The sequence below is a fragment of the Carassius carassius genome, chromosome 1 (assembly GCF_963082965.1).
Source record: "Carassius carassius chromosome 1, fCarCar2.1, whole genome shotgun sequence".
Classification (NCBI taxonomy): domain Eukaryota; kingdom Metazoa; phylum Chordata; class Actinopteri; order Cypriniformes; family Cyprinidae; genus Carassius; species Carassius carassius.
In genome coordinates, this window is record NC_081755.1 from 31,411,901 (window position 1) to 31,433,975 (window position 22,075).

The 22,075-nt window shown below is 37.9% G+C and overlaps 1 protein-coding gene across 1 annotated transcript in view; it reads right to left on the reverse strand.

Moving 5' to 3' along the window:
* The window catches only part of LOC132145192 (SH3 and multiple ankyrin repeat domains protein 1-like), a 120,299-nt gene that overhangs the window by 63,332 nt on the left and 34,892 nt on the right, over positions 1 to 22,075 (reverse strand). The window contains exon 3 of the mRNA XM_059556007.1: positions 13,304 to 13,855. Within this exon, the coding sequence (XP_059411990.1) occupies positions 13,304 to 13,804 (501 nt within the window). The 5' untranslated portion in view covers positions 13,805 to 13,855. The remainder of the gene's footprint in view (positions 1 to 13,303; positions 13,856 to 22,075) is intronic.

The window sequence follows — 22,075 nt, forward strand, 5'->3', positions numbered from 1 at the left end:
TATGAAGCTGTTATTAACACTGATAATAATAAAGAAATGTTTACTGAATGCCACATCAGCAAATTAGAAAGATTTCTCAGAAGTCATGTGACACTGAAGACTGGAGTAATGATGCTGAAAATTCAGCTATGAAATCATATGAATATATTACATATTAAAATGTATAAAAATAAAGGTTATTTGAAATTGTAGTAACTATTTTGCAATATTTCTGTTTTTATTGTATTTTTGATTAAATAAATGCAGCCTTAGTGAGCAGAAGACACCTTTATAAAAACATTAAAAGGGTCACAAACTGCCTTTTTTCATTATTTTGTACTGTTCTTTGAGGTCAACTTTCTACCAGATTTCTACATCAAAATACATCATAATTTATAAGTAATAGACTATTTTCTGTCCTGTTTCGAGCCCCTCATCAGAATGTTCTGTTTGATAAGTGTGCCAGATTGTAGACTTGGAAGTAAATGCCCACTGCTATGATTGCCTAATAGTTGTGTATGTTTGACAGCGTACTTTCCTCATAGATGGACGCTGCTGTGATTTTAAGAAAAAAAAACATAAATACTCAGTACATATCAAACGATCTGTCATAACATACACCGCAATATTGATTACGTAATAAAAATAATCACTCACACTTGTGTGGTGAGACATTACTGTTGAATTGTGAAAAATAAAGTTTATCAAATTAAGTTTATTGTTTAGTTTATGAATAGACCTTTACTACATGTGTGAATTGGTGGTCAGGGCTAAACAGGCAGTGATGTAGAAGCAGCTGATGATCTTCTTCTGCGAGAAAAAGTTCAAGGGAATTTTGATTTCTCAGTTGATGACCCCTTTAAGATAAATAGGCAAAATACTGTTAAAATACTGTTTTTTTTTTCACTTTAGCAATACTTTCCCTCCTTGACTTGTCCTATCCTCTTTCCACGGCTCTCACTCTCTTTCTCCCTCAGTTTTGACTTCTTCACTGTTGCACCCAGCTCTCTCAGTGATCGCTGGTTCATAGAGCTGCAGGCAGACTCTGTGGTTAATGAATGTGAGATGTGGGGTCGCTCTGATAATGCCCTGATGCCCCTCAGGGTTCAGCGCCCAACACTGCAAACACATCTGTTTCACTATTTCTATCACTGCATACAGTTTCTATGAATTTTGTGATAATACTAATACATTTTGATGTTTGACTTCAAGTACATTTTGTACGATAAACAATTCTAGTTCTGTTTTGGGTCACTGCTTGATGTCTGATGGCAAATCTGTGTCCAAAAGCATTTAGTGCATTATGGGGTGAATGGGCATTCCCGCAGCCCTACATTTGCTCAGTTGTGTTTGTGCACATCCTGTCTCTCCCCAAACTCATTAAACCACAATTAACGAGCAATTGCAGTTTATTGAGGGTGAATTAGCTGGTATGTAGAGCAAGCCTAATGTACTGGGATTATACGGACACATTACTCCACACAGAAAAAAAACTGAGAGACTCATAAAAGAACATGGTTTGAGGCAAAAGAGAAATCATGAAGACATAGGAGAGAAAGACATGCAAGAGAATCTCAAAGTCAGACGAACCTTATTATAGGTATTTTAATAAAATAACACTAACAGCTTTCTGCACCTGACTGCCTTCTTTAATGTATTTATGACTAATTAGTCGCAATGTAACTGAAATAACAACAGATATTTTATTCTATATTGTGATGTATGTCCAAGTGAAATTAATTATTGAAAAAAGAGAAAAGTTGGGAAAGGACTTTGTTCCATCCATTGGTTTCTGGACTGGATGGAGGGTGATCTGAATGTGAGGTCAACTGTAGGAAATGAATGAGACTTTTAGCAGACTAAATGTTTGGAGAAGACTGCCATACATCATCAGAGAGAAGACTGACATTTTATTGGAAAACTGGGAGTCATGACATTTTGATGAAGAATTACAAGTTCAAAACAAATACAAAAAAATAAAGATGCATGGATTAAACATTCACAATAACATCAATATCAGAAAATAGATTTTTTTTTTTAGAATTTTTATTTTCTTTTAATATGATTTATATTATGTTAATCAAAATTACTGTTAAAATTTGGTTCTAATTTTAGAACCCAATACATCATGAATTCAATCGCTGTATTGCAGCATTTGACTCATGTATCATTTTTGCACAGGCAGGTGTTGCAGACGGGCTAAAATCACAAGAAAAATGTTTGGCAGAGTGTTTCGATGCAGCTCAGATCACCTCCAGGTGTTTCACTGCCATCTTGTTTCATCTATCAACCAATCTTACACTAATTACAATTTGCTAGTGACTTGTTGGACTAAATAAGCAGCTTTGAATAACTGGAACAAAGAAAATACAACTCATTGTCTCTCTCTTCACTTGCACACAAACATACATAAACATCCTCCTCACAAACACATGCACACTAATGGATATATGCACACCTACATTAATTATGCAATCCCACATTGGAAGAGTAAAAAAGCTAAAGTAGATAATGTTCAGTTTTTACAAACACTAAGAATAAAAAGAGAAAATAACAAAGAAATTGCCAAAGCCTTGAATATGCTCCCTCATTGGGCATGTCCAAATGCATTGTTTGAGTATCATCCATTCTAATAAAATGCCTCCATCTGGTCAATATTTGAATGCAGATATCCCATGATCCTTTGCGTGTGGTTTGCCAGTTGGTTGCAAGAATAAAAATGCTTTCCGACTGAATGATTGAAACAAATGAATTCATAGATGACCAGATTGTTTTTCCCCCTAGAAAAAAAATTATGACTTAAATTATAAATTATCTAGAATGTGTCAGGATTGGACTGTCTTTGTTGTGTTTTGCTCCTCACGTGCTCCTCATGTGCTCCCAGTGACCCAGTTTCTCCCTCATGTGCCCTTATTGGTCATTCCTGTTCTCGTTGTCTCTCAATTAGTCATTCTGTTCACCTGCGTTCCTTCCAATTGCCTCGTTAAGTCATGTATTTAGTTTGAGTCTGTGTCTTCCTTCCCTTTCAAGTGTGTGTTGGATTTAATAAAGGACAGTTTTATTTATCCACGTTTCTTCCAGCAGTGTATCGTGACAGAAAGTCTCTAAATATTTGCTTGGTTATTTCAAACAGCTCACAGTAACTATTTGTATTATATATAAATTGGTGTTGATCTAATTCCGGCTTTGCTACTGTGCACACGATATTGCTTACTGCTCTGTGCTTTGCTCCCTGTTTATGTACTTTACCCAGATTTTAACATTTTTTTTTAACTTCAGCAGATCAGCACAGTGCTCAAACAACACATTTTTGGCAGAAACACTAAAACTAAAAACTTTACGAGAATGGAATAATACTACGAAAAAGACTCTTTGCCTCCCACTGCCAGGGGCTTAGATTCCAGAGACAGGAAAACACTGATGCCTACATTCAAACAGATGATAAAGAAAATGCCTCTTCTGGAATCTACTTGTTGCATGAACTGCCACGAACTTCTACAAAGGATTGTGGTTCTTGAAACAGTTACTTGCTGGACTTCCAAAACAGGCGAAACACACAGCAGATCGTCATCACGGACCCCCTCAGCATACAGATATTCATACTGTGAATATCAACAGTTTATACCAAGTGTAGAGGAACAAGCCAAAACTGATTGACAGACTAATCGATGGCACAAACAGGGAGAGAGACCCAAAGGCACTCGGGACATCAGATTGTCAACATTATCTCGTATTGTTGCGGTAGCATCCTCTACCCCAGATACGGCTGTGACACAGAAGATTTGAAGCATTAATGAATGTGGGTGAGGAAACCCCAAATGCGACTGAACATGGATCTTATCAGCCAGCAGCTAACATCGCTACTAACAGGCGATTAAGGTTGAGCAGACAGCGGCATTCAGCTCCGAGTGCAGCCGGCCCCAGGACTCTGATGTGGGTGAATCCATTGTCAAAAACATCAGTAGCAGGACCAGTGTTGGGTGTAACGCGTTACTGTAATTAAATTACTTATCCACTGAAAAAGTAAAGTAAGGTATTACTGCTCATTTTTAGGCAATTTAAGTACAGTTACTTATAAAGTACTTGCGTTACATACAGTAAATAACTGCAACCGTTCTAAAATCAATATTGAATTTGAAATCTAAATTGAATGCAGTGTCTTTAACCCTCTGCGCGCCAGAATGTTCACTTTCAGTTTTTCCTGATTCACAAAGAAACCTTAAATACTCAGATACAGATAAGACTAAAATCAATTGAATCTAAAAAGGGCTTACTTGTATTTGTGTACACTGACAATAACAACATTGTGCTTTTGCAAAAAAAAAAAAAAAAAAGGTGCACTTTCTGCCGTCTAGGTCTCCGTGAGCAACTTTCTACACGTCACAAACTCAGCGAAATTTGACAAAAAGACAAGAGAAATATGTCTATAGAAAGCCTGTCTACTTTTTAATGATATCAAATTGAAAAAGAATATTCTCTGATTATCTAATCCGTATGAAACTAAAGCGAGGTACAGTATTTCCTGTATCTGAGCTTGAAGTGTCTAATTTTAAATGAACAAATTCAAATAAAAAACAAATATCATCTGATTATGTAATCCATATGAAACTAAAGCGAGGTCATAAGTGGAGGGTATACCAACTCCAGGGTAAGGCTAAAAGCAGTCAAATGTTTTAAACATCATAAAACCATCTCTTCAGGCAACAGCCAGACATGGGTGTCATGTAGGCTAATTAAATATGTTTAATGGGACTGAATTTGTATTGAACGTGACTACAATTTTATAAAAACAATAGAAATGTATAATTAGGCTCTATAACGTTTCCTTTCCACGGTTATTCAAACAGCGAATAAATTATAGCTAACGTTATATAGAAATGAACTGACATTATCACTAACTTCAGAGGCGTCGTGTCCATTCAAAGTTTTTACTAGTTGGCCTAGTTGGGCTTTTCTTGCCAAACTGAAATGTATTGTTTAACTTTTCTTAAGCTTTTTTGTTGTTCAGATATGTTGTTATTCAGAGTATTTCTATTTGTTAACCAAAGAAGCTTAAATGTTTTATAAAAATGTTTAAGTATTACAGTTGTTTTAAAGCTTAAAGGCTGAACTATTATATGTTTAACTCTAACTGAAAGAATATGAGTTTAATTTCTATTAAGGTGTATAGGGATTTTAAGACCTAGCCTAATTAGAGATTTGAATAATGAAGTTACTTTTCAGACAGAGTAATTAGTAAAGTAATTTAAATACAATATTGATGATGTAACTAGTAATAGTAATGAATTACTTTTTGAAAGTAACTTACCCAACACTGAGCAGGACTACAACTACATGCTGCTTTCCTCAAGCAACTGTCTCTGATGTAAACCAGGAACTTCGGAACATTCTAATGAAACACAAGACTGCAAATCAAATCATCATCCATGTGGGGAAGAATGATATCCGGAAAGAGCAGTCAGAACCCCTTAACAAGGATTTCACTGAACTCCTTGAAACACTTAGAAGAAGTTCAGTCATTCATCAGTGGACCACTCCCAGCAAAGAGAACTAACATGTTTTTATGGTTGCCTGGGCTGCAGTATAAAAGGAGTCAACTTCATCGACAACTTTCTGGGGCCATAGACAACTGTTTAAACTGGATGGCCTCTACCCAAACAAACTTGGTGCAAGAGTGCTAAAGGACAATATCTATTTCTCCCACTGTCATCCTTCAGTGTGTACCAAACTACTCAACCTGAATGGCACACACACACCTGGACAAAGCATGAATGACCACAGGACTTCATGTCAACTTTTGAGTCATCATGTGGTTGACACATCCCACAAGGACACTGATAACACCACGCAGCCAAAACAAGCACTGCTCATGGACAAAATGCCGGCTGAACCCTGTGCACATCTCATCACAGACATACTACAACAGCTCCAAAACTCAGCACCCAAGGATGATTTTCTGGCAGGCCAGGGAACAGCCAGGGAAGCCAGGACAACATATCTATCTGGAATCACCAGAGTCAGAGCCCCACTCACCAGACACATTATCCCTCTTTCCAGCATCTCCACATCTATGCTTCTCACAGAAAATGGAGAAAATACTGGACTCTCCCACTCTTTTGGATAAGCACTGTGCTACTGTACGTCCACACTGATTGCATTGTATTCTATGTAGGGCTGGACGATTAATCGAAAAATAATCAAAACCGAAATTCATAACCTCTAACCGACGTAATTTTCCCATGTCGGTTATTTCAGTTTTTTAATCCTGTTAACACTTCCCCCTTAAAAGCATACTAGCGCGTGTGTAGCCACATGACTCTGCTCTCCAGTCAGTGGCATAAAAGCAAAGCGGTCTGAGCGGTGAGCTTTGCGTCTTCACTAAACTTTGTCAGTTGTATTTGTTTTATGGTTTGGACATTCAAGCGATTAGATGAACGGATGTGTATTCTTATATCGAGCTACCATGTTCGCGCAGCTGCATTGTGGCACGAACACATATAAACAGTAACGTTAGCTATGAAGATCGCGCGCACAGAGGAACACAGAAACTAGTTGTCAGCGCTGTCCTGTGATTTATCACTAAAGTAGCTTAGAATCTCAAAACTTATTATAGCATGTTTGTGTGCAGCGCACATGAAGCAGCACAAGCGCGTGCACAGAGAGCAGCGGTCGGCTTTCGCGCTGCGGGTTCCCGGTTTGTGTCCATTCTTGGACTGTTCTGTGTATTTTAACTGTAGAAAAGGTTGTTCCGAGTCGAAACTACGATACAGAAAACTACATCAGTATATCATCATAAACGCAGCCGTTTTTGTCTTACGTGAACGTAAACAGATGAGAAAGAAAACACACATGTACAGTATTTTTGCTTAAAGAGACAACAGCCTAGTAAACGCGCTGCCTGTCATTAATGTTAATCAAAGAACAAAAGAAAATCATTCACTGATCTTGACTGAATATATTTAATAACTTTACTTGATTCATCTTTTTTTATTTATAAAAAGAAAACAATGCAGTGTTTTTAAAGTTTTAATTACAGTTTCTGTATACCTGAAATTTAGTTTAGTTGTATTTATTTATGATATTGCTAACTGATTTGTTTGTTCCTTTCTAATAACTGCTGATAGTCAATAATATTTACAGTACAAACCTTGTCAGTGAACTATGAGGGCAAAAAAAACAAAACCAAAAACCAAATAATCGTTCAATAATCGTAATCGAGGCAAAATGTTCAATTAATCGAGGTTTTGATTTTAGGCCATAATCGTCCAGCCCTAATTCTATGTATAACTGTTTTATTTAAATTTAAATAATTTTTTAAGTTTAAACAGAAGTTTAAAGTAAGTACTATGAAGGTAAAGAGAATGTGGGCAAAGAAAGACAAGCTTGCTGAAAGTTGGACCTCTGAGTTCTATTTGCTTGGTTTATGATGGTCAAGGTAAGTAGGGGGTTAAGTAGTGGAATAGTTAGGTATTTTGGGGGGGATTTCCACTTAGTGGGCTAGAGGTTGAACGAAGCTTGAAAATGCTTGTATGTGATAAGAGCACAATACTTTTTTTAAATTCCTTGTTTTTATTGTAGTCCTTATTATTATCATTATTATATTAATGATTATTTTACTTCCTTTTATGTAAAGCACTTTAAATTGCCATTGTGTATGAAATGTGATATATACTGTAAATAAACCTTGCCTTGATCTTATTAACTAAAACTATTTAAAAGTTTTGGTAATCTAAGTAAATCTGAAATAAAATATAACAAAATATAAATATTACTCCCAGAATATTACTAAAACTGAAATAAAAATGAATTACAAAATGTACAATAAAAACCTTTTAGTAATATTTAAAAACAATAAAAATACTAAAATAAAACTAATAAAAATTTTAAAATGACAAAAGCACATAGAATTACAAAAAAATGTACATTAAAATGAACACTAAAAATATAAACAAAAGACAATTCAATATATTAAAAAAACTATAACAGTATACAGTGCCTTGCGAATTTATTCATAACACTTAATTGTTTCATGTTTTGTTATGTTGCTGTCTTATGTTATACTGCTTTAAATTACTTTTTTCCACATCAATCTGCACTCCATACACCACAATGGTAAAGCAAAAAAAAATGTTTTTAACATCTTTGCAAATGTATTAAACATTTAAATTAAAAAGATTTCATTGCATAAGTATTAATACCCTTACCTGGGACAGTTGAAACTTAGCGCAGGAGCATTCATATTGCTTATAGATGTTACTACACTTCAAGTGAAGTTAACCTTTGGCAAAATCAACTGCATGGGTATGATTTGGAAAGGCACACACGTCTTAATAAAAGGTCTAACAGCTGATAATGCATATAAGAGCAAAAACCAAGCCCTGAGGTCAAAAGAACTGCCTGTAGAGCTCAGAAACAGGTTTGAGTCAAGCCACACATCTGTGGAAGAGTTCAGAAGAACATTCTGCTTCATTGAACGGTGACAGAAGCATGTAGTCTCTGTTACCCTTAATGGGAGAAGTCTGAAACAACTAGAACTCTTCCTAGAGCTGGACTTCTGGCCGAACTGAGCAACTGATGGAGAAGAGCTTTGGTTAGTGTGGTGACCAAGAACCTGATGGTCCCTCTACTTGAGCTCCATGATCATATGTGGTGATAGGAGAAATATACAGAAGGACAAACATCTCTGCAACTCAAACTCAATCCTCTCTTCAGTTAAGACACATGAAAACACACTTGGAATTTACTAAAAAACACCTAGAGGACCCTCAGACTCTGAGAAACAAGATTTTCTGGTCTGATGAACCTCAATTCTAAACATCATGTTTTAAGTAAAGCCAGCTCTGTTTATCACCTGCAAAGCACCATCCCAAAAGTAAAGTGTGCTGGTAGCAGCCTCATGCTGTGGGGCTGTTTTTCAGTGTCAGAGACTGAGGGACTCGTCAGAGTAGAAGAAAAGCTCAGTGAAGCAAAATATAGAGATAGTCTTAATGTAAACCTAGTCCAGAGCATTCAGAAGCTCAGACTGGGCAAAAGGTTTAACTTCCAGCAGGACAATGACCCTAAACACAGCAAGAGTGGCTTATAGACAACTCTGTGAATGTCCTTGAGTGGCCCTGACAGAGCCTGGGATTGAACCCAGTCAAATATTTCTATTATCTGACCTCATCCAACCTGACAGAGCTTGAGAGGTGAAGAGATGAGGAGAAGAATGGCAGATAATTACCAAATGCTGATGTGCAAAGCTTGTCGCATCAAACAAAAAAGACTTAAGGATGTTAAGATTCTTCAGCTAAATATTTAGTTTAGAATACTTATGCAATGTACTTATTTCAGTTTTTTATTTTTAATACATTTACGAAGTTGTGACAATTCTGTTTTTGCTTTGTCAGTATGGTGTATGGAGTGTAGATTGATGTGGAAAAATGTTATATAAAGCAGTATGACATAAGGCTGCTTCTTTACAAAATGTGAAAAAAAGGATGGGGTATGAATACTATTACAAGGCACTGTATATACAGTACTAAAATAACACTGTATAAATGATATTAAGGTGCCTTAGAAGGTAATCAAAATGCTCTGTTGAGTATCTGGTCAACTGGGCAGCGAGGCAGCAAAACTGCCTTCAGTTTGACCTCCACTGAAAGAACACTCTGGGCCCAGGTCTGCCCATTTTAATTCAATTATCGAGCATAATCATATTATTCATGAATCATTAATGTCCTGCAACTGCCCACAGCTATAGGACGGTCCAGGGAGCATGATGGGAAAGTAAACCTCAGTACTGTCATTCAAAGGAATGAAGCACAGCTATAACTATACTGTAGAGTACTAGATGGTGTCGTGTGTTTCTGGTCTGGGAGAAAGCAGTGCCATTGTTTGCATCCCTTTCGGCAAACATGTCCACAGTGACTTTAATGAAAAGGTCCTGCTTTAATTTGTGGTGTACAATAAACAGATCACAGCAGTGGTGATTTCCTCAAACCAATGATCTTCTTCATCCGTCTTGTAAAAAAAAGAGCTTCACTTGAACAACATCACATGCATTTTACTGGGCAAATTTAAGCCCAAATCTTTTTATCCCACCTTTTCTCTCTATCTTAAACCGTTGAGGTCACCTTGAGTCTGTTTCTATTTGAAAGCCATACAGTTGTAAACAGGATTTTGTTTGGGAAGGATTTTTGCCATTTGGATATTTAACTAAAGTCCCTGTACTTACTTTCCCTTGTTTTTTTTTTATTTGTTTTTTTTTTGTTGTTTTTTTTTTGCTTTCTCTCTCTCTCTCTCTCTCTCTCTCTCTCTCTCTCTTTTTGCTTTATGTGGGAAAAAAATTGCCAACGTTTGCACATCTGTATGGAGGAGAAGTTTGGATAAAATCTACTTACACACACACATATGCACGCACACACACTCGTGCAAGTGCACACAGATCGTATAAGCATATGCTGGAGGGCAATTTCAGCAGATCCAGCCAGCGTCAGCCCATATTTAAATATAGATTCCTGAGCAATCAGAATCCAGTAAAACCATATACCATATCAAGAGAAGTGTTAAATATTGTATAGTATAAATGTTCAAAGTAACTTGACATGTCAGTGATTTATTTGAAACTCTTTCTGACAATACCAAATCTTGAATACTGTGTCTACACCGGGCTCGAGCAGCACGATGCGACACATGAGACAATAGAACCTATAACAACTAAGTGTTGAGTCAGTGTAAGTCCAAGTAGATTATAGAACCATTACTACCAATGGTCTCTACAATCAACTTATCTCACAATGTTTTTGAGGAACGTGATGCTTCTGGTCAAATATTCAGTAGTGAATCAGTGGATTTAGTTCTGATGGTGTTAAGGCCCTTGGCCTGTCTTTTCTTTTTCTCTTGCCCCTCCTCTATTTCAGACTTGATTGCTGTCACCTGAGAATGGTGTTTAAATAGGAGATTCACTGCCGGATTCGAGGCTCTCTTCCTGCTCGGTTCCAGTGGCTAAAAGCTTGAAACGCTGCTCTGTTGACCTGTTCAGGTCCTTGCCTCGCTCGGGACGCCAGCATTCTTCACTGATGCACATTTGAGTTTATTTAAGTTTTTGTCTTTTCTTACACTCAACACTTGCACTCATACACATCATACATCCATGCATTTGCCTTACACTACTGATATTGACATTCACACAACCCATATTTGGATTTTGTTGTTTAAACTATGTTGGATACACAATAAATATATGTTTTGTACCGTATGTTTGTGGCATGGTCTCCTATCGTTTGTTATGGCTCTGAGTTAGTCGTAACAGATGGAACAAACCAATCTGAATGTAATGTTGGATCACTGAGCCACTAACTACATATACGCTACCATTTTAAAGTTTGTGATAAGTAAGATATTTTTGAAAGAAGTCTCTTATGCTCATCCAGATTGCATTTATTTGATCGATTAAAGACAATGGTGAAATATTATAACAGCGGTTCTTAATTCCAGTCGTCACGACCCCCTGCTCTGCATATTTTGTATGTCTCTCTTTGTTAAGACACCTAATTCAGATAATCAGCTCATTAGAAGTGAGCTCCCTGCATGAACAGTGTTCCCATTGACATGGTCTCTACACAGTGTTTACTGCTCCCTAATCACTGAGCAGGAGAAATTTGTTGAAGTTTACCTCACTTCGGAACATTCATTCACAGATTCGTGCTGTGCAACATCTTCACACATGGACAAGTGTGACATCATATAACTCAGTAAATAAATAAAATTTAAATTGACGTCTCACACACTTCAATGCACTTTGAATGGAACATATACATTCCCTTCAAACTGGAATCATGGCGGAATATCCTGTGATGTCCACTTCACAGGGCACTTATGTTCGAATAGAACAAACGTCTGAAGCGATAAGAGAGACATACAAAATGTGCAGAGCAGGGGGCACAAGGACTGGAATTGAGAACTGCTGTATTATTACAACTAAGAAATAATTGTACAATTTAACTGTATTTAAATATAGTTTCAAATGTAATTTATTATTGTGATGGAAAAGCTGAATCTTCAGCATAATTACTCCAGTCTTCAGTGTCACATGTAATATAATATATATTTTTATTTGTTTCTTTTTTTGGAAACCATGATAAACAATTTTCAGGACTCTTTGATAAATAGAAAGAGTATTAATTTATTCTGATCCCAAAATGTAGAAAGGAAGTATTCATATGCCATTATAACAGATTTTTAAAGCATTAGGCATCATACACTTAGGCAGATGATACACTGGGCAGCTTTTTGAGTACTGTAGTGTTGCTGGGCCATCATGCATTAAACAACTGAGGATCATAAAAAGAAGACTTTGAAGTTGTTCTGATCACAACAAACTCACGCATAAATGCGTGCCTTGTTGCTAGGAGACGCATGACAAATGAAAACAACATGTGTTCTAAAATCGACTGGATGGAATCAGGCTGATGATACACTGGGCAACTTTTTGAACAATGTTGCTGTCAATGGGCAACCAGGTCCCACAACTGATCGAAAGTATTAAGATAGAAAGTGTTACCCATTCTCATTTTCTATGGAACCTGTCAACTCAAATCTGCTCTGACTTTTGGCAACTAGCCTCAACTTTTCCAGACGGTAAATCGGAGGAAAATCAGGGCAAACATCATGAAGTGTATTCCAGTCTTTAGACCAACTAAAACCCGACTTTTAAAGTGCATGTAAACAAACTTATTGAAATTGCTAATGACACTTCTGTTTCGTGGTGGCAGCCGCAGCACTTAGTGTGTTTGTTTGGTGTGTGGCCCACTTACTGGCAACATGCTGTGCTCTGGGATCTATTTTAAAGTCTATTCACATTTTATATATGTATAAGGTACTGTTTGGGAAGAAAGTGTAAGCATAGCAGGTCTTTTGTCCAGCAGAGGTCATGTGTTTTGACCAAGAGGTATCTGGAAAAGCTAGTTCTGACCTGCCATAGCAGAGCATATGCGCCAGACTTTTTGAGATGACATTGAGCGCTTGAGAACAGCTTTTCCAAGTCTGTGTAATTCATTTTTGCCTTCTTTTTTAGATTCATATACTTGTCATAAACTTGTATCACTCCCAGTATACGCTTAATTGATTCTTGGAACGGTGTTCGGCGGCGCTCTGACTGCCTGGTTAATATGTATGCTGTGGGCTCAACCAGGCATGGTTAGCAAAAGTCGGATGTTGCATAGTGTATGAGCGGGTAATTGGAAAACAGGTGTGGGTTTTTGTGTGCGTGTATCTGTGTGTGTGTGTGTGTGTGTGTGTGTGTGTGTGTGTGTGTCTGTGTGTGTGTGTGAGAGAGACTAACCGTCTGTTTGATATCAGGAATGCCAATTCGAAAGACCATCATAGCTATGGGTGTGTCATCAGGGGTGTTGCTTGAGCTTCGCTCTCGTAGCTTCCGCTGCTGTTGTGGCTGCTGCTGATTAGCTGGCGCTTGGTGGGTGGGTCCAGGGTTGGACGAATACGGGTTGGCCGTGTGGCCCGGGTTGCCGGGTCGTAGCGGTCTGTCTCCTGGAAGTCGTCCAGCCATTGTGCCTTTTTGCCTGTGCCCCTCTTCCCTGCCTCCTCTCAAACGCCCTGGTCCTCGCCTGATGTAATTTTCATCATCCACATCCTCTTCATCATCCAACTCCAGCTCTCCATTCTCCTCCTCGCCTTCTTCGTCCATGCCATCATCATCCATTTCCTCTTCTTCCTCTTCCTCCTCTTCTTCTTCCTCTTCCGCCCCTGGATAAAGGTGTTTACTGTTTCCCAGCATCCTTTGCTGCTCCTCGTCGCTGGAGAGGGGGCTGAGCGGCATCGTCATGGCGACAGGGAGAGTGGCACCAGTGGCAACGGCATCATCCCCAGAGACACACTGTGAAAAGAGAAGAGGAGTGTAAGCATGAGAAATAGCGAGAGGTGGATGATGAGAGGAGGAGAGAGCAGACTGAGAGAACAGAAGTAGGAGTTCGAGAGAATATAAAAGAACAAACAATCCCACATCGCTCCATCACTCAGCAGCTCGCACCAAGTCACAGCAGGCCGTTCATGCAAGACGTGCTCGTGCATTTGTGCCGTTTTTAAATGCACACTAGAGTGACGTCTTTGACAGTCGCGACGTGTCTCACTGGTTTTCAAGCATCTCAGGCCTCAAGCATTACGTTTGAGAACTCAGTGGAATGGAAATGAATCAAGATGAACTTCTCTTAACTTGACACAGTGTCTCGAAAACATGGAGCTCATAGCATGGGACTTCAGTGAAGTGCATGTTTACAAAGAAAATCACAAAAAATCTGTTAAGTCACAAAATAAAAAATTATATCACCATCATCATCATTATGTGTGCCACCTTTAGAGTTCAGTCCAGTTACAGTTATATTCAGATTGGTTTTGTTATAAATCTTGCACTCATGTAACACTGCTTGTAGATGTTATTACACTTCAAGTGAAGTTAACCTGTGGCAAATTCAATTGAATGGGTATGATTTGACACGGAACCCACATCTTAATAAAAAGTCTAACAGCTGAAAATACATATCAGAGCAAAAACAAAGCCCTGGGGTCCAAGAAAACTGTCTGTAGAGCTCATACAGCTTGTTTCAAGACAGTTTCAGTTGTTTGAAGTAAGCCAGCTCTGCTCATCACCTGCACAGCACCATCCCAAAAGTAAAGTGTGCTGGTAGCAGCCTCATGCTGTGGGGCTGTTTTTCAGTGTCAGAGACTGAGGGACTCGTCAGAGTAAAAGAAAAGCTCAGTGCAGCAAAATATAGAGATAGCCTTAATGTAAACCTAGTCCAGATCATTCAGAAGCTCAGACTGGGCAAAAGGTTTAACTTCCAGCAGGACAATGACCCTAAACACAGCAAGAGTGGCTTATAGACAACTCTGTGAATGTCCTTGAGTGGCCCAGACAGAGCCTAGGATTGAACCCAGTCAAATATTTTCAGAGAAACATGAAAATGTGCATCTGCCCCCATCCAACCCAACAGATGAAGAGAAGAATGGCAGATAATTGCCAAATGCTTGTTACAGCATACCCAAAAAGACTTAAGACTGTTAAGGTGCTTCAGCTAAAAGCTGAGTTAATGTACTTATTTCAGTTTTTTATTTTATTACGTTTACATAGTTGTGATAATTCAGTTTTTTGCTTTGTCAGTATGGTGTTTTGAGTGTAGACTGATGTGGAATAAAAAGTAATTTAAAGAAGTTTAACGTAAGACAGCAACATAACAAAATGTGAAAAAAGGGGTATAAATACTTTCAAAAAGGCACACATTAAGCATGAATGTGAATCATGACACCCCATCAGTATACTGAATTCACCAAACTGGATATTCATTGAATGATCTTTTTTTGTGTTCAGATTAAAACAGTCATACAGTATATACATTTTTGGTGAACTATTCCTTTAAAGGGATACTCCACCCCAAAATGAAAATGTTGTCATTAATCACTTACCCCCATGTTGTTCTAAACCCGTAAAAGCTTAGTTCATCTTCGGAACACAATTTAAGATATTTTGGATGAAAGCCGGGAGGCTTGTGACTGTCCCATAGACTGCCAAGTAAATTACACTGTCAAGGTCCAGAAAAGTATGAAAGAAATCATCTGAATAGTTCATCTGCCATCAGTGGTTCAACTGTAACGTTATGAAGTGACGAGAATACTTTTTGTATGCAAAGAAAATAAAAATAACGACTGTATTCAACAATTTCTCGCCTCTGTGTCTCTCCGCATCACCGTAGTGGCATTTTGGAGAACATGAGCTGACGCAGGCTGCTTACGCTCTTCTGTGTCAGCCACAAAAAAAGGATATGTTTTCTACATGTATTTACACTTTGATTTCGCAACCTTGCAGTTGTTCTTCAAAATGATGCTACGGTGATGTGGAATTGTTAAATAAAGTCATTATTTTAGTTTTCTTTGCATACAAAAAGTATTCTCATCACTTCATAACGTTACGGTTGAACCACTGAAGGCAGATGGACTATTCTAATGATGTCTTTCATACTTTTCTGGACCTTGACAGTGTAATTTCTTTTTTACAAAATATCTTAAATTGTGTTCAGGACAATCAAAGCAGTTATGGGTTTGGAATAACATGGGGGTAAATGATTAATGCCAAAATTTAAATTTGGGGGTGGAGTATCCCTTTAAGAACAGATCAAATTGTCAAGACATCAGCATTATGTTCCAATTCCACTGCACAAGCCTGGCTAGTTATGAATGCAAGAACAGTCTCCTTGGGAATGGCCCCTTGGCAAGAAGCCAATTCTAATTCAGATTACCAGCTACCTCTCATGTCCCACTTGCCCTTATGCAAAACATACACACTATGACGAGAGTGAACCGTCAATGTACAGACACCCATGCACTGCTTGTATTACAGTAGAAAGAAGATGTTCGGTTTCTACCAGCTCTGTCTCTACAAACACAAACCCGTGCACCTCTTGTATTACAGCACAGACTGGACTCTTGCCACCGTCCCTGTTCGCACACACGCCGCAAACAGCACTCAACACAGTGTTGTAACTTCTCATATGTCCCAGATCAGTAACAAAACCACTGTAGCTCAGCACTCTAAGGCACTGAGTGTCTGTCCTTCAAATAGATCTCTTCAAAATAGGATCACTGTGTTTAGCAGAGGGAAGCAAATACTTCTCTGTAGTGCCACTCACACCCAGCTGCTGTGGATCAGATGCTGCACCCATACTTTAGATGTGGAGGATATCTTATGACAATGTGTCTTGTTCTGGTGCCAATCAGCTGTCGTATCCGAAAGTGTTCACTTATTACCCATAAAATCAAATCTCTCTCTATACACAGAACCTAGAGCAGGGGTTTTCAAACTTTTTGATGTCAAAACCACTGATATGATTATCCCTGATGTGACATGACATGATATGAAGCAATTTTTATTACAATTTCAGAAAAAGAAAATCCAGATAGTATTTCAACAAATCTGCATCCAGTTTTGTGGAAGAAAAAACACAGATTTTCTTTCTTCTTTTTTTTTGGTTAAAGGAAAACAATAAAATAATCGCAATTATCTCGTTATGTAATGTCTAGAGAAAGCAGAATAAAATAGTGAAATGCTATTTTAGTAATTCAATTTACTGATTATGAAAGTAAAAATACAAAATCATTACGATTTAACACATTTCATTAATATCTAAATTGCACGTTAACTTTCACAGCCACAAAAGGACATTTTGCTATATTTTTTTCTCTAAAATTTTTCACAGACTCCCAGGATTCCCTCTTGGCACCCTGGGCTACCCAGACCCAGCTTGAAAACCTCTGCCATAGAGATGCTACTCTTAATACCTGACAACTTCAATAAAATTACCAGCAATTATAAACCAGTTTCTTTTTTTGTCTCTCATTTATGCCATATATTGTACTGCAGATCCTCAATTGTCTATGTCTGCCATAAACTTAACTGAACTTTCATAAAAAATACTATTTTATACCTTGGCAAGATAGGAAGCAATTGAAGAAGCACTGAACAAGACATCATTGCTTGACCGCCACCAGGGTTATTGACTCTGTAAAGGCAGCTGGAGGGCAGCTGGTGTTAATGTCTCTGCAGACACTTAATTCAGAAGCAGATCCTGAGGATACTGCAACATAATTTCTTTGTTTCAAATGCCCATATCCTCAGCACAGAAGCAAACTATTCAAAACAATAGGAAAATAGCCCTAGAACATCTTAGCTGCATGAAGAATTTCAGTCATTCAATTAAAAAAACACTGTGTAAAATATACAGAGAGAGGCGCTATCAAAGTTGACAATGTGCCAAATACAATTACACCCAATTTGCATCTTCAGCAAAGCACACAAATCATAATAGCTGTGAGCCTGTGGATTTGTTGTGAAGTGTCCCACAGAGATTCAGGGAGACAGCTAGGCTTCCTGAAAGAGTATCTTAGTACTGGCTTAAGGAGTTCCCTTCAAGTTCAGTGTAATACTCTGACCCTCAGGTTGTTGATCATCAGTCATTTAAAGCTTAAATGTGTTTATGAACAGAGAAGTCAGCTCGTGTGTGTATGTGTGCACTGCATTTACAACACAGATTGCCTTTTATTTTCTCAGAGGTCCATGTGTGCTTCTGCATGAGCATGATTCAATTTGCTGAGCGTGAATGATTTTATGCTATTTATGTAGTCTGAAAAGGCACTTGCAATGCAAAGTGGCAGTATATACCTTTTAGTCGATGTTAAGACCAACAGCACGCTTGCGTGATATTTTTTACACTAGTATCCACCTTAGTTTTTGTGTGAGAATGAATGTGTGAGATTTCCGGTTTGTAAACTGCTGTAGGGAAATAACAAGAAGATTTACAGGGTGCAGTAAACAGTAAAATTATTTGCACTACAAAGCAGTGTGTCTGTAGCTGATAATTTAACCCTCTACGGGACACCTTGGCAATTGAATAGCCATTGGCTAGTAAATTTTGGCTAGTAAACTCACCACACTGTGTGTGTTATATGATAATCAAGTATTATTTAATGATAGAGTAACTTTAGTAATTAAAATTAAAACCATGTATGAATGCATATTAGTCATTTAACTGAATTTAGGTCTGGTGGTGCTGTATAAAAAAAATAAAATAAAATGGGGAAAAACTAACAATGATACTGATAAGATAATATTATTAATAATAATAATACTTAGAATTCTACTAATGAGAACGATATAAAATTAACGAGCTGATGGATTCATGAATATTAATCAGGTTGTGTGCGTTCGCTCAAATTGATTTGCTGAAATCAAAACATGGAGAACAACAGGTGAGTGCCAGCCAATAAGACTGTCGTTTGCGCATCAGTTCCGCCCACTACAGGAGTAAGCGTCAGTTCTTAAAAGCTGCAGAATTCCAAAGGAACGCCGTTATTTTGACAGGAAAATACAACAATTAGCACGTCAATTCTGCATGGTATGCAAGACTCTCTCGCTCTCATTCTCTTTGCATGTGTGTGAGACAAAGTGACAAAGTCAAATACAGGTGTGCTGCGCATCCATTCAGATGAAGTAAGAAATAGCACAGATCGCTTGACAGAGAAAGAAACTCTGAAGCGCTCAGTCAATGTGTTAGAGTAAAATATATCTGTGCTAAACTTATACTTAGCGTCCAACAAAAGAATTTATTAGCCAGTGGCTAATATTAGACATAATTTAGTCTCATTTATGAGTGATTTACTTGCTATGTAGAGGGTTGTACATTAAAATAATATGGTAAGACACAGCAGTTTGCAATATCAATCCGCAAAAAAAGTTTTTTGTACAGCTAAAAATAGCTGGAAGCACTTAGACCCATAAAATTAATGTGATGATGCCGTCTCCCGGCATTGACGAGACAAAACCAATAAAACCCATTACAAACAAGGCATTTGTTGCATCCAGTAGGGACATAATTTCTTATTATAATGACTAATACTGTCCTTTTACGTGGTGCAATGCGTTGTGGGCCGTATAAACATAAAACCATGTCTGCATTTGTGATTGGAGAAACGAAAAAAACAACAGGCGCTACTCTACACTGCCCAAAACTCAGATTGAATCATCAGAGGCAAATTCTTTACATAAGAAAACGTACTTACAGACTGTGAGTCAGAAGCGCCAGACAGTCCTTGCAAAGTTGGAATTGTCCCACTTTATAGAAACAGACACTGCATTGTAGGGCACTCTCCTAGGTTCAGGAAACAGTCCTCCGTAAAATGTGCTGCACACATCTGAATATTTGGGTATTGTAAATACAACTTAACTACTGATTTCTACAACCCGAATTCCGGAAAAGTTGGGACGTTTTTTAAATTTTAATAAAATGAAAACTAAAGGAATTTCAAATCACATGAGCCAATATTTTATTCACAATAGAACATAGATAACGTAGCAAATGTTTAAACTGAGAAATTTTACACTTTTATCCACTTAATTAGCTCATTTAAAATTTAATGCCTGCTACAGGTCTCAAAAAAGTTGGCACGGGGGCAACAAATGGCTAAAAAAGCAAGCAGTTTTGAAAAGATTCAGCTGGGAGAACATCTAGTGATTAATTAAGTTAATTGATATCAGGTCTGTAACATGATTAGCTATAAAAGCTTGGTCTTAGAGAAGCAGAGTCTCTCAGAAGTAAAGATGGGCAGAGGCTCTCCAATCTGTGAAAGACTGCATAAAAAATTTGTGGAAAACTTTAAAAACAATGTTCCTCAACGTCAAATTGCAAAGGCTTTGCAAATCTCATCATCTACAGTGCATAACATCATCAAAAGATTCAGAGAAACTGGAGAAATCTCTGTGCATAAGGGACAAGGCCGGAGACCTTTATTGGATGCCCGTGGTCTTCGGGCTCTCAGACGACACTGCATCACTCATCGGCATGATTGTGTCAATGACATTACTAAATGGGCCCAGGAATACTTTCAGAAACCACTGTCGGTAAACACAATCCGCCGTGCCATCAGCAGATGCCAACTAAAGCTCTATCATGCAAAAAGGAAGCCATATGTGAACATGGTCCAGAAGCGCCGTCGTGTCCTGTGGGCCAAGGCTCATTTAAAATGGACTATTTCAAAGTGGAATAGTGTTTTATGGTCAGACGAGTCCAAATTTGACATTCTTGTTGGAAATCACGGACGCCGTGTCCTCCGGGCTAAAGAGGAGGGAGACCTTCCAGCATGTTATCAGCGTTCAGTTCAAAAGCCAGCATCTCTGATGGTATGGGGGTGCATAAGTGCATACGGTATGGGCAGCTTGCATGTTTTGGAAGGCTCTGTGAATGCTGAAAGGTATATAAAGGTTTTAGAGCAACATATGCTTCCCTCCAAACAACGTCTATTTCAGGGAAGGCCTTGTTTATTTCAGCAGGACAATGCAAAACCACATACTGCAGCTATAACAACAGCATGGCTTCGTCGTAGAAGAGTCCGGGTGCTAACCTGGCCTGCCTGCAGTCCAGATCTTTCACCTATAGAGAACATTTGGCGCATCATTAAACGAAAAATACGTCAAAGACGACCACGAACTCTTCAGCAGCTGGAAATCTATATAAGGCAAGAATGGGACCAAATTCCAACAGCAAAACTCCAGCAACTCATAGCCTCAATGCCCAGACGTCTTCAAACTGTTTTGAAAAGAAAAGGAGATGCTACACCATGGTAAACATGCCCTGTCCCAACTATTTGAGACCTGTAGCAGAAATCAAAATTGAAATGAGCTCATTTTGTGCATAAAATTGTAAACTTTCTCAGTTTAAACATTTGCTATGTTATCTATGTTCTATTGTGAATAAAATATTGGCTCATGTGATTTGAAAGTCTTTTAGTTTTCATTTTATTAAAATTTAAAAAACGTCCCAACTTTTCCGGAATTCGGGTTGTAATTGTGTCCTCTTTTGGAAGGCCAAACAAAGTAGTTTCACTTTCACAACAAAACACACAACGTCTCCACAACATGGCGGCGCAGCAACAACAATACTACAGCAAGAATAAAAGTTACACCTTCTATCTTTTCATATACATTTAAATTTATATTAAATTTATGCATTTAGCAGACACTTTTATCCAAAGCGACTTACAGTGCATTCAGGCTATCAATTTTTACCTATCATGTGTTCCCGGGGAATCGAACCCCCAACCTTGTGCTTGCTTGCTTGCTAACAAAATGCTCTACCAGTTAAGCTACAGTAACACATTTGGGCGGCGTTATGCAAATCGTTCCACACAGTGACGTGTGTTTAAACGAGGCGGGCGTGGACGAGTAACCAGTTGGGCAAGTAACTCTGAAAATGTAATCAAATTATTGATAAAAAATTACTCCTTTTAAAAGTAATCACTTTACTGTTATGATTACTTTATTTCAAAGGTAATTAGAAATTAGTTACATTTTTAGTTAGTTACGTTACTTTTTTTTCCATGAAATTTATGAAATCCCAACATAAACACTCCCCGATAAATATTTGTTATTAAAGCATCAACATTCACAGAAAACTGTTATTTTTAACTAAAGTAAGCGTCTGCGGCGTGCATGGTTTGGCATGGCAGAATGCCAGCAAAGAGTGCTGCATTTATAATCTCTTTTATAAGGTGTTTG